At 36.9% G+C, this 13,089-nt stretch overlaps 1 protein-coding gene across 4 annotated transcripts in view; it reads left to right on the top strand.

Moving 5' to 3' along the window:
* LOC120072621 (guanylate kinase 3, chloroplastic-like) overlaps positions 1–12,632 on the top strand; it is a 13,320-nt gene extending 688 nt beyond the window's left edge. The window contains exons 1-3 of one of the 4 annotated variants that reach the window (XR_005480556.1): positions 3,975–11,559; positions 11,957–12,216; positions 12,443–12,632. Coding sequence is in view for 3 of the 4 variants with exons in the window: in XM_039025036.1 (XP_038880964.1) it covers positions 80–588 (509 nt within the window). In the remaining variant the exon portion in view is untranslated. Of the gene's footprint in view, positions 1–79; positions 618–1,581; positions 3,253–3,974; positions 11,560–11,956; positions 12,271–12,442 lie in introns of those variants that run through there. The other 3 variants (XM_039025036.1, XM_039025037.1, XM_039025035.1) reach the window with 3 other exon arrangements.
* The last annotated feature ends 457 nt before the right edge of the window (positions 12,633–13,089 follow it).

Here is a 13,089-nt window from a genome sequence, read left to right as displayed (position 1 = left end):
CCTTTAGTTATTGTGATCAGTGGCCCAAGTGGGGTGGGAAAGGACGCTGTGATTAATCGATTGAGAGAAGTCCGAGAAGGGCTTCATTTCGTTGTTACGGCGACAAGCCGACCAATGCGACCTGGTGAAGTCGATGGGAAAGACAATTATTTCGTCTCTAAGGAAGAGTTTCTCGCCATGATCCAGAGGAACGAGCTTCTGGAATATGCTTTAGTGTGTGGGCATTCCAAGGGGATTCCCAAAAGGCAAATTCGGGAGTTTATGGGAAAAGGGTATGATATTGTGTTGAGCGTTAACATTCAAGGTGCTGAAACATTGAGGAAGATTCTTAGGAATTCTGCTGTTTTTGTGTTTTTGATGGCGGAGAGTGAGGTTAAACTAGTGGAGAGATTGATCGAAAGGAAGACGGAGACTAAAGAATCATTGTTGGTGACAGTTGCAGCGGCTAGAGAGGAGGTCAAACATGTTAAGAATTTTGATTATGTGGTTGTGAATGCAGATGGGAAGTTGGAGAGTGCGGTTAAGCTTGTGGAATCCATTATTGATGCCGAGAAGGCAAAGGTCTGCCAGAGAAATGCTGCTGTTTAGATTGAGCTTTAAAGACATCATTTTGCAAGGTAACATTTATTTAAAAGTTCTGTTATGAGATGGTTTCTTTCTTAGGAAAGTAACTATTACAGATTGAGAAGGAACGACAGAATTATTCCTACTCTGTTTAAAACTCCAGCTTCATTTATTGAAGTATTTATTGCTTTTTTTTTTATGGACATCATGATAGCAGTATAGTATTGCCTTGTTTTCACTGAAGCTTGTATAGTTTTTGTTTTTTATTCTATTTCAAAAGTGTGGTATCAGTGGTCAGTGGAGAAGAGAAGTTTACATCATTTATGTATCCAAGATGTTACTCACTTCTAACAGGTTACATCTCAACACTTGGCTGAATAGTATTCAGTCTTGTTGTATTTGATCTACAAGCCAACTTTTTTATTTCTTAGAGATCTCATCAGCCATAATGGTCGGCCTTTTTATACCCTCTTTGGTGATATCTTCATAAAGTCTAGTGATTTCTCTGGATTATCATGTTTCTGATGGAGAACGCTCAAGTTATTTGATGGTTGAATTTTGAGGGTTCCTTCTTATTAAAGCACACCTTCCCTCCGCCCTTTAGTGTTAGAATTCATACTGATCTAAGAGATCTAAGTAGTGTTGCAGATAAAAGGAACTCTGCCCAAGAATCAAAACTCAAAATCTTATTGTGAATTAAAGGTTAATGAATATGTAAAGTAGGACTTTTAGGAGAATATTGGTATTGGTATTAGTAAGGGTATAAGAGTAATCAGATAGGAAGTTAGTTAGTGAATATGGCTATAAATAGAAGGAGTGAGAGTGGTAGGAGGGTGTGAAGAATTTGGTGGGAATTTCCATTTGGGAATTTGGGAGAGACTAGCCCTCTCGAAAGGCTAGGGTTTATCTTGTTAGTTTGTGAGTTATAGCATATTTCTATAATTGAATTGTCCTTTAGTTTTTCTATATCTTTTAGTACCGTTCTTGTTAGGAGGGTTCCTAACAAATTGGTATCAGAGCCTATTTGTTCCAGGCATATCGCTATAGATTCAGATACAATGTGTGATAGGCTACAGGAGGTGTTCGAGATCTTGGAATCAATGCAACAAACATTGTAGGATCACCTGCAAGGATGTGAAGATAGAGAGAGAGAAAGAAGACTAGCAACCATCAAAGAAGAGAAGGAAAACCTTGTTCAAAAACTATCCAGACGAGTTCGAAGAGTGGCTGGAAGGCGACAATTGTACTTGAGAACACCTCTGAAAAAGCAAGGAAGAGTCAATCGACGAACCAAGAGGGAAGGAAAGAAAGAGGTATCACCGGGAAAGCCAAAATCAGAACAGAGGCCTAAGATCAGACTTGTTGGAAGGGAACAATTTCAAAACAATGAGGAGGTAAGGATCAGGGAGTCCGAGAGAACAAATTCGATAGCACGTTCAGGGAGAAAATGAATCAAAAGGCGAAGATGAATAAAGGAAGGAGAAACATACCAGCCAAAAGACAAAAGGGCAAGTGGAAGAAGAAGCGTTACAAATCAGTAGGGTCAGAGATGAAGTTTCTTAAAAAGCACCGATATAAGTTCCAAGAAAAGTGAGAGAAGGGATCGAGAAGGTATAACCATGAAGGAACCAACGAAGGAGATCACTACCAACGACAAGAATGGGTGCGGCGAAAGAAGAAGTCTCGAAGAAGAACTTACCGGCGTGGTGGCGTACGGATAGAGAAACGGCGAGGTACAAACTTAACTTATTTGACTTACTCTAATAAACGAAATGGCAAGCGAAGGACGGAGAATCCATAGGCAGAGGATGGGTTGAGATGGCAAAAAGTCCGGCGAACGAAATCATTTCTGATCATGCCAAGAGAAGAAAACGGGAAGGCGAGAAGGACGGAAATAATGTATATGGCCAAAGAGGACGAGCGGCGGTGGTGGGAGAAGAAGACGTGTAAATGGGGAGACCATTCTCGGGAAGAGCAGATGCTGTGCAACAAAGGTCAAGGAGCAATTGCACGAATGGCGGTTGTCAGAATGCGAGTGGTAACGAAGAAGCAAGTGAGGTTGGAAGTCTTCACGAAAGATGGGTCGGGATTTGCAGAGGGAGTCGAAAGACCATGGGCAGAGAATAAGGCTCGGGAAAAGGAAAAAAAAGGGTTGAGATGGAAGAAGAATCTTTTACCCACGTGATTTGGAGGGTGGGACCAATGGTTGAAAAGGTGTGGGTTAATGTGCTGGTGGGAGAAGCCCAATATTTTCTGCAAGCCAGCAAGGGCTTTTGGGCCCATTTCGTTTTATGCAGGAATTCTTTGGAAAACGATGGGCCAGCAGTTGGAGAAATAGCATTAATTTTGGTTGGGATTGTGGGCTGGGAATTGGGAAAACAGCCCAATTCTTGTTTGCTATAGAAGTAATTTAGGGCAGAATTTTTTATGCCGCTGAAGTGGAACAATTTTCTTCTAATTGTGGCGCTTAGCGCATGTCAAAAGCTGAGGAAGAAGGGAGCTTCTTGTCTTGAGCTGCTCTATGGGCTAAAGAAGGATGATTCTGGGCTATGGGCTGAAGTTAAGGGAACTAATTGGATCAGCTTTCCAAAGTTGAAAAAAAGAATTCCTTTTTCAAGATTGAAGAGTAGATTAATGGATTGAAGAGTAGATTACTGGTGTTATATTTTGGAAAAAAAAAAAAAAAAAGAGAAGTCCAATTTTATGATTGTGTTCTGTAAGCCCACCTTGAGGACAGTTGAAGTGTTGCGGTACTGTCTAATAAAAATTTCAAACGCATGTTGGAGATTCCGTAATGCCGCAACGTTACCTTATATCCAACCCTCTCGGGTTTTTGCTCCGTGCATGCTCCCTTCCGCGTTTTTCACAACCTTTTGACCTATTTTCTTGCCCTCTGTCAAAGTTTGACTTTCCTTGGGGCATTTTGATCTTTTTACACTCAAATTTGCTCGTTCCGATCCAATTGCTCGATTTCCTACAAATTAAACATAAAAAGCATCAACGATCACAAATTACACATAAAACCAACTAAATTCTAAGCCCAAGAAAGCACTTTTTGAGTGTTTGTCAATACCCAATCCTTAACGACTCTAATTATGTAGGATTGAGCATATTCAGACACGTCCAACAAGGATTCAATTTTGTTTGGGCAAGTTTCAATGGCTTCAGATTGATATTGAACTTATTCGGATACTTTTCCAGCAACGTTTTCCGTTTCAACACATTTCTATAATGACCCACTTCCTTTCGACATTACTTTTTCCTTACCCATTATCTAATGACTTATACTAATTAGGATCAAGTGTTTTGGGCAGGAACCAACAAGTGTTGAAGCTGTTCGGTGGTGCTCAGTTGATTTAATCATACTTCGAGTCAATAGCTTTAGAAGCATTATTGAACAATAAGTAAGTAGATTATACTTGTTAGGTCTATTTGCTTGTGTGCTGACATGATGCGTGATCTAAATACCTTTATGTATATACCTTTATGTATGATTATGGCTTCTTTTATTTTGAATCTGTGATGTGATTTGATATGATTAAGCATGACTCGATGATCTTTGTATTGCCTTGTATAATGTGTAGTATGTTGTGGTGCTATTATGTGTTTTCTGAGTAAAGCATATTGGTTAATTTGATGTATATATAGTTTTATTGTTAAAAGCATCATACTGTTTCATGTGGACTTTAGCATAAGGCATGATTTATAAGTAAGTACAGGACTCATGCATTATGGTGAGATGGTGTGGTAAGGAGAATTGATAACTGTGTTCATAAAGGAAAGTTGGGTGAGAAGTGATGTCACCGTTAGATTTAGAAAAAATGTGGGGACCTTGAGTATGGTTAAGGGCTGATGCACAATTTGAGGCCTTGGGTTTGGCTAAGGGTTGAGCATTGAGTGTTGTAGAGAAATGGGCCTTAAGTACAGTTAAGGGTTAAGGGTCGACAAGTAGTTCGAGGCCTTAGCCATGGCTAGGGGTCGAACATTGAGTGTTGTAAAAAATAGGGTTGACGAGCAATTTGAGCGTTAGGTTTACGGCTGAGGGCGAACGTTGGGTGCTATAGGGAACATTGACACCTTGAGTACGGTTAAGGGTCGATGTACAATTCGTGGCCTTAGGTACGGCTAAGGGTCAAACGTTGAGTGTTGTAGAGAATGTGAAGGCCTTTAGTACAGTTAAGGGTCGACATGTAATTCAAGGTCATAGGTATGAAGGGTTGAATGATGAGCACCATAGAGGATATTGAGGTCTTAGGTAAAAATGGTCAGGAGTCGATGGCTCTAGAAGGGGGCAGTCTTAGGCAGTTATGGGAAAAATGGTGGTTATGTTAAATGAGTGAGCTAGTGTAAAATGTGTAACGCGTTAAAGCTTGGTATATGGCATTGAGTAATTCATTCATAAAGTTAGGTGAGGGTTTTGTTGGAATGTTTTGAAGTTTGCAAAATTTGATTAAAAACTATGTTAGCCTCTTATATGATGATATAATTCATGAGTTTAGTGTGGTGTGAGTGATATTACTGTTGTTGTGTATCTTCGCAATGCATGTATGTTGTTTGGTGGCTCTTTAGGTGTGAGTTACTTACCAGTACAACGGCGTGTACTGCCCCCCTCCCCCTCGGCCCCATCCAACCAGATTTTGTAGGTGTTAAGGAATAAGTCATTTTTTTAGTTTCTTTTCGATATGAGTTTGTTTATGAATTGTGGAACTTGCCGTAGTTTCAAGTTGTTTTCTATTGTCGAGTTGAAATTTCATGATAGGTCTTAGTTTATTTTGCTCAAGTTTGTCATTAAATTGAGTTAGTTAGTTTTAACAAGCAATATTGGTTAATTTTAACAAGTTTTGTTGGTTTTGATTTAGAAGTTATGAATATTAGTTATTTGGAACCTCTGGTAGTTCTGTTGAGAAGAAGTGGTTGTGGAAGGTTATTGGGAGTGTGTTCTTTTGAAATAGTTGTCGAGAAAAATTTTGGTTTTGTTGTGGTAGTGTCGTTATGCTGCAAAATTTTTTCTTAAAGTGTAAGTGTTAATAACGTTAGTTCACAATAAAGTTAGTTTAGGTTAAATTTTGGTAATGATCCTTAGTTTATTAATGAAATTTGGGGTGGTTGCATGTTTGTATGATGCTTTCTATGATTTGTTGGACTTCTCACCATCAAAGTGATGGTACGCATCAATGATCCATCATACCCCTTTCTCGCCGATTTAGTATTAATTCTTGGTTCAATTTTCCCATCAGCTTTCAAGTCCTTACTTAGGCTTTTATCATGGGTCTTTTGTTTCAACTATACTATCTTCTATCAATTGGGCCACGAATCATCTCCTCCAACACTTCAGGCCAAAAACAAGACATCTCTATTCAAACTACTGGGTCTAGCCTATTAGCAAATGGTCCTTCTAGCGTCTCTTCTGACAGGTGGGGTAATGGCACCGACAACTCTTCAAATTTTTGCCATTATTCAGCCATTGTTCCTTGCTGTTTAATCCTAAAAACCTTATGCAGAAAGTTTAGTCGTGCATCAGTTCTACACCCAATGATACCAATGCAACGGTTGGCCCTTAAAGTTTACTATTGACACAGTGAGTATACCCGTTTCAGACAAACTATGTAGTAGGAATTATCTCTCTGTCCTGAAGAACCACTCATCCAGGTCTTCTCCATTAAACACAGGCATCTCCACCTTTTTGAACTTAAACCAGTCCCTCTCCCTCTGCATATTTCTTCCATGACGGTTCTCCCTCTTTCGCTCTTTCTTTGTCACGGGTTTCATGGTTCTCACATTCTCTAAGTTTTCTTTTGCTACAGTCGTGACTTTGTTAGGATACCACCACCTAACAAGGAAATTCTCAAGAACACAAAAAGAAATAAGAACCGTAAAAGATAGATTTATATTGCAATATCAATAACGAAACTACAATGTACCATAGCTTTTCGACACGGTTACTCTCTCCTTCAATTCCCCAATGGAAATTTCCACCAAATTCTTCATACCTTCCTACCACTCCTATTTATAGCAATATTCACTAACTTCCCATCTAATTATCCTTATACCCCTTACTAATACCAATACTAATTTTCTCCTAATGGTCCTACTATTTCTATACTAGGGTTTTTTCAACACTTTGCCCTTCGAAGACACCTTGTCCTCAAGGTGTGCTAACAAAACACAATCATTAAATTGGGCAACCTTTTTTTTCCCTCTCTTTCTCTCTCTCTTTTTTTTTTTGTTTTTAAATTATGAGAATACAACACTTAAACCAACATAGCCTTCTCTTCCGCCTTGTTTAACCTTGAAAATAAATTGGGCTTCTATTTTTTCGCTTGGACCGAGCCCAATAAATATCCCATGACTCCACATTCTTCTTTCTTCATTTCTATTGGCGTTATTCTCCTTTAATGGGTTAGGCCCATTATTAATTTCCGGTCCAAAACAGCATAACCTGCTCTTAAGTAACCCCCACTACCCTTGTAACAGATATTGAATATAACAACCCCTTTAACTTGGATTGCCCCACACCACCAACTCTTCAAACGTTGGGCCCATAAATCATTATCTTCCTTAAAAATAACAATGGGCTTCTAGCAAAACCAACCCATTATCAAGCCCAAATTAATATTATCACTTTGCTCAGTCCATGGTCTCGCCACCTGACAGATTTTTCTTCCCTCCCATTTTTGCAAGTTACAACTCTTCTCAATTTGAATTAGATTAGAATAATGGGCCTCATAGCTTTCTTGAGAATGAACCCGATCGATGATGTAAATCCCACATAATTAGGATTAGTTGCTTTTTCCCTTGATTCCATCCATTCGGGCCCCACCATTTCCTATTTCATGTGCGTATGAACATGTTTTTTCTCCACTTCACGAAAATTTCCTCTTCCCCAAGTCATCTTCTCCATCTATTGCTTGTCGTTTCTTCGTCCGTCGGTATCCTTGCCATTCCAACCATTGGAATGTCGGTGCCATCTCTTTGCATCGCTTCCAACCATCCTTTGCGTCCTTGATCAATGATAGTTTCTTCATTCGCCCACCGTTGATTGTCGACATGTTTCTTCTTTGTCGATTTTTTGTCGCCTTTCTTTTTCGTTTTTCTGACCATGTGTTTGCTTGTAGGTGCTCCTTCCTCCGTTTCTTCTTCTGATTGCTATATCGCCTTCTCGTTAGTAATGTTTGTCCCCTTCTCTCGAATGCTTCTACCTCATTTGATCGGCATTTCTAGTTCCATTGAATCCTTGTCTCCGACCATCTCACCTTTTGTCGTCGGTTATAGACGTCAACTATCAGATTCCATTTCTTTTCTCCATCTTTTTCATGACTATTTTCGTTCGATTCTTCCATCTTCGAGTCATTACTCTTTTTCTCTTTTTCTCCTCTGATATGGAGCCCTCCATCGCCTTCTTTCTTTTCTTTTGTTTCTATCAATTGCATCTCCTTTTCTATCTCTATTGCCCATTTTCCCTCGATGCATTTTGCTCGAACAAACAACATTCCTTCTTCGATACCTTTCAACATCAGTGAAGAATTTTCCATATATGAGCTTTCAATTGGAATCTCACTGGAAGTTTTGGATTCGACTCCCATTGCAATCGTTTCCTATTTTTCTGATATTTTATTTGTTGATTTTTCCTTTTCTGTTATGATTTCTACTAGTCTTCTCTCTCTCTCTCTCTTTCCAGAGATTCAATGAGCCTTTGTTGCAATGCTCTCACATTTCTCCATACCTTTACCAGTGCTTCTTTCAACTGATCACTATTCATTTCTAATTGATATTCCAGGATGAATAGTTTTGATACCATTTTGTTAGTATACCATTTAACAAGGAAATTCTCAAGAACACAAAAAGAAATAAGAACGGTAAATGATTTATATTGCAATATCAATAATGAAACTACAATATACCATAGTCTTTCGAGAGGGCTACTCTCTCCTTCAATTCCCCAATGAAAATTCCCACCAAATTCTTCATACCTTCCTACCCCTCCTACTCCTATTTATAGTAATATTCACTAACTTACCATCTAATCACTCCCATACCCCTTACTCATACCAATAGTAATATTTTCCTAATGGTCCTACTATTTCTATACTAGGGGTCTTACAGACTCCTTGTTTTCTTGGCTCGCCCACTAACTTGTTGACCAACATCTTCAGTGTCTTCTGCATCTCCCTCATTTTCGTCTCTAGCATCGGAAGCTTCTATAACTCCTTCCGTACCTCGTCCATTTCGCCTCAGTTACTCTTAATCATTCCTCCATCTTCTTCTGCATCATCTTCTTCCACCTCTCTGAGATGTTGAGATTGCTCTGATAACTTGACAGGACTCTATGTCCTAGTCATGATAATATATTTAGCAATAGAACGATTACAAGATAATCGGCCATTCGGGAGCGAGGTTCTGCATCATGTTAAGAGGCATTGCATATCTTAAATTTGAATAATACAATTATGTTATGCATTATCATGTAGGAAATTATGCCTTGAGGTGGTAGAATATGTAGGCCGAGTGATATCGAAGCTCAAGAAGTCTATGGTGGACAAAATATTATGGAATATGACATGGTTGGTGAGTCCAACCACCAACTAGAGAGCCCAAGCGATAATATAAATGGTATTGAAGAGCAATTAATGTCAAGGATTGCTCAAGGAGTAGCAGTCGGAATGAAAATACTTCGAAATGACCCAGAAAAGAAATTTAAAATTGAGCGACTGAAAGTTCTAGGGGAACGAACGGCCGATCCAACTGATGCCGAATTATGAATGAAAATATTGGAGAAATGTTTTGATGTAATGGGATGTCTGAAGGAAAGGAAGGTAAAACTTGCTACCTTCCTACTTCAGTAAGGAGCAAGTGACTGGTAGGAATCAATTAGAAGTAGACGTTGTTTTGTGAAGAATATTATCTCCGCTCTTATAGAGATAAAAAAGGAAGGATCAATGAAGGTAGTAGAATACCAAAAGAAGTGTGGAACTCTCCAAGTATGCCACAACCATCATCGAAGATGAGGTTGATAGGTATAAAAGATTTGAGGATGGTTTAAGATTGGAAATTCGAACTTCCATTACTACAATGGACTAGAGTGAATTTGGAAAGTTAGTAGAAGCGGTGTTGAGGATGGAAAAAGGTATATCTGAACGAAAAACTAAGAATTTTCAAAAAAATTTACGGAGTTCCTCGATGAACACCACTGATTTTTCTAGAGATAAATAGAACCGAGGAAGTAGTAGAGGGTTTTCACCCCATTACAAGAATTTTCACCTTTCCCCACGCAAAAAAAACGTAGGGATAGGTTATGCCCACACATTTTTTTGTGTCGGCATAATCATCGTCGTACCCATGTCGGGAGAAGTGCCTCCCGACGAAAACTATTTTTGTCGGCATAAATACCATATTTGCCAACACAATATATTGCGTCAACATATGTGTTTTCCAGACGAAATACACTTTGCGTTGGCAAAAGCATATTTCTAAAGAACCAATAGATAGATTTCTTCCAAAGTTTATTTGTGCCGGTATAAATTGCTTGTAATTTTTTATATAATTCGTAATAATTAAATTACCAAATTTTTATTTCTTTAATACCTAATTATGCACAAACAAAAATTAATCTTCAAACAAATCAATTGGGGACAAATGTAATAAAAGTAAGCTTATATATTAAAAATAAGACTAATATTCAATACACAAGCTATAAAATTTTACGAACAAGAACTGTGTATACAATTAAATTTGAGCATTTCTAGCTTCTTACTAATCCCCCATACAAAAATTTTAATCTTCTCTAAACCCAAATAAGTGAGATCCTAAACCAAATTAAGTAATCATCTCAAAATCTTCTCGCAATCTCCAAAAAATGATCTTTAAGAATTTACACGAACTTGAAATAGGAAAAACAAACATTATGAAAGATTTCTTTAAAATCAACAAAGAAAAATGCACAAAAAGATCTTAACAATCACACAAAGATTTAAACAAAATGTTTAAGATTGATATGAGAAATGATCCCCTCTTAAGCTATAAACATGTTGTCAATGTTCATAATTAATATATGAATACTACAAACAACCATTTTACTATCTAAAAAGCGATTAAAATTGTTATAATTAAGACGTGAACCTCTCTCCTACGCTACGAATGTGTCGTAAATCCACATAAACAAATACATAAATGCCTTTTAAACCTACACAACTATCGAGTCCTTACAAATAAGCCAAGAACAAAGTTCCTTTAAAGTACATAATTAGGCTTCAAGATAATCTAAAAAACAATTAAAACATATACATCCTCCTTCCCCAAGTTATGTACGTGTCCTAGTTCCACCTAAACACCATTTGAACCTATAAAGTAGTAACAAATACATAGAAAGCGTCGAAGTGAACTCCCCCCAAGCTACGAATGTAATTCAATAGTTTTAAACGCCGTTTAAACCTACAAAGTGACAACACATACACTAAACACACATATTTAAAGTGGCTATCATAACTGCAGGATAGCCACAAAACAAACAAATGAAGTTCCTAATTCTACTAAAACACTCATATTTGAAGTGACTACCATAACCGTAAGATAGCTACATAACAACAAGATTAAGTTCTTAAATTTGCCATACTTCTTCATCCTTCTCAATTGTGGGTAAAACAATCCTATGAATTAACTAACTTCTAGATTACGAGTAATAGAACAGGATGAAGAGAACAATAGAAGGTCCCCAAACAAAACTTTCAGTTTCGAATTGCCAAAGCCTTTAACAAAGGATCATGTCATAGGACTTGATACATAAATATTGCACTTGCAGATAATGGTAATCATAATTGTGAGAGAGGTTGGAGGCAATAAAGCAGGTTCTCTTACTCTGTTACAGTTTTGTTGTTCTTGTTTCTAAGTTTCTCTAAAGTTTGTTTTCGATCATTTAATGAGCCTAAATCAGAAAATAACAAAAAAAAAAATGGAAGGAGAAGTGAAGCAGATGAAGCAAAGGGATAACAAAAGAGAAAGGTAAGCCATTCTATTTACACACTTGAGCTTTAAAAAATCTCAAGAATACACCTATCTACTATATATCATACATACTCCAACATTTTGAGTGAATAAGCCAGAACAAGATTTTCATATAAATTTGACTAGAATAAACAAGCATATTCAATTTCAATAGATTCAAGCCAAATTCTACGGTAAATAAGGGAGTTGTTACTGCTACTTTTTAATGTACACCCGTTACCTATAAATTTCGATTTTCTTTCAATTATCATATTTGATCTTATCTTTAATTTCAAATTTTGTTTTATCTAATTTTTCAAATTTCATCTTTTTCTTACTAATTTTATTTTTTTTCTCAATCGACAACAAGTCTACTTTGGAGGCTTGACTTAATTGATCAAATCCATTGGTGCAGGATGAAAGGCTCGATTTAATCGACCACGACCAATAGTTCAAGTCGTAGAGTCTCCTCTTTCCAAAGTGATTCCTATCGAGTCATTGTGAAAAGGTGGTTCAAGCATATAGACGGTGTTGGTATTAATCTGTTTGCCTTGGGGGTCTTATACTCCACCTTGATCGATTCAATCAAGGAAGGATGTACCATCGTCGAAGATTGTTTGTTTTTCTTCTATTCATGATATTTCCACGATTGACATCAACGCCACATCATGACTGGTTAGTAATTTCAATTGATGATTTTTAATTGGAATTTTCATCCTCCAATCTAAATCGGTTTCTTTCTTCATGAATGCAATTATCTAGATAAATTTTTTTATCAATCCAACCCCCACTTTCTAAACAAATATTTTGGTCTAGAACCAAGAAAAAGTATTGTTACAAAATTTTGGATAAGTTCAAAAGCGATGTAGATGATTTGATTAAGTGATTTTTTCAATTGCAGTGTATTTGACAAAAGGTCAACACAAAGTCCGAAAAGGTCTAAGATCGGGTTCTATTTTTTGAAATGTACTTCATGTCCAAATTTGGATGAAGTTTTATCCAAAAGGTACTTATGAATTATGGAAAGGAGTTTTGTATCTGTATGGACGAACTTTAGTACAAAAGGTCTAGACAAAGTTCAAAAAGATAAACTTTTAGTTTCTTCTTGTCAAAGTTCAAAAATTTTAAAATTGCTATATTTACAAATTATTAATTTACACGATTTAACAAATATGAAAATTAATTTTGCTACCCATTGTAATTATCCTTTAATAACATTTTAAACATGACAAAAAAGTGATGATCAAACTTGACGTTTCTAAAATGTTGAGTTTTACATTAGTGTGAAAAGCTCCAAAAATTTTCATCGACCTCCACCCTTTTTCCTATTTTTCTCGACTTCTTATTAATATACATATTATTTGATATTCTTTTTTAAAGCGTCAAGTAATAAAATGTTTCATACATCAAAGACTGTCATTTCTTTTTTATAGTTTCCAAACCTTACCCTAGTGGAATGTTTTAATTTTTTTTAGTATATTTGAGGGTAGGAGATCCAAACCACAAATCTTGTTGTTACTAATAAACTCGTATGTCAATTGAGTCATA

This window comes from Benincasa hispida, chromosome 3, assembly GCF_009727055.1.
Source record: "Benincasa hispida cultivar B227 chromosome 3, ASM972705v1, whole genome shotgun sequence".
Classification (NCBI taxonomy): Eukaryota; Viridiplantae; Streptophyta; class Magnoliopsida; order Cucurbitales; family Cucurbitaceae; genus Benincasa; species Benincasa hispida.
This window is presented reverse-complemented; position numbering and strand designations above follow the sequence as displayed.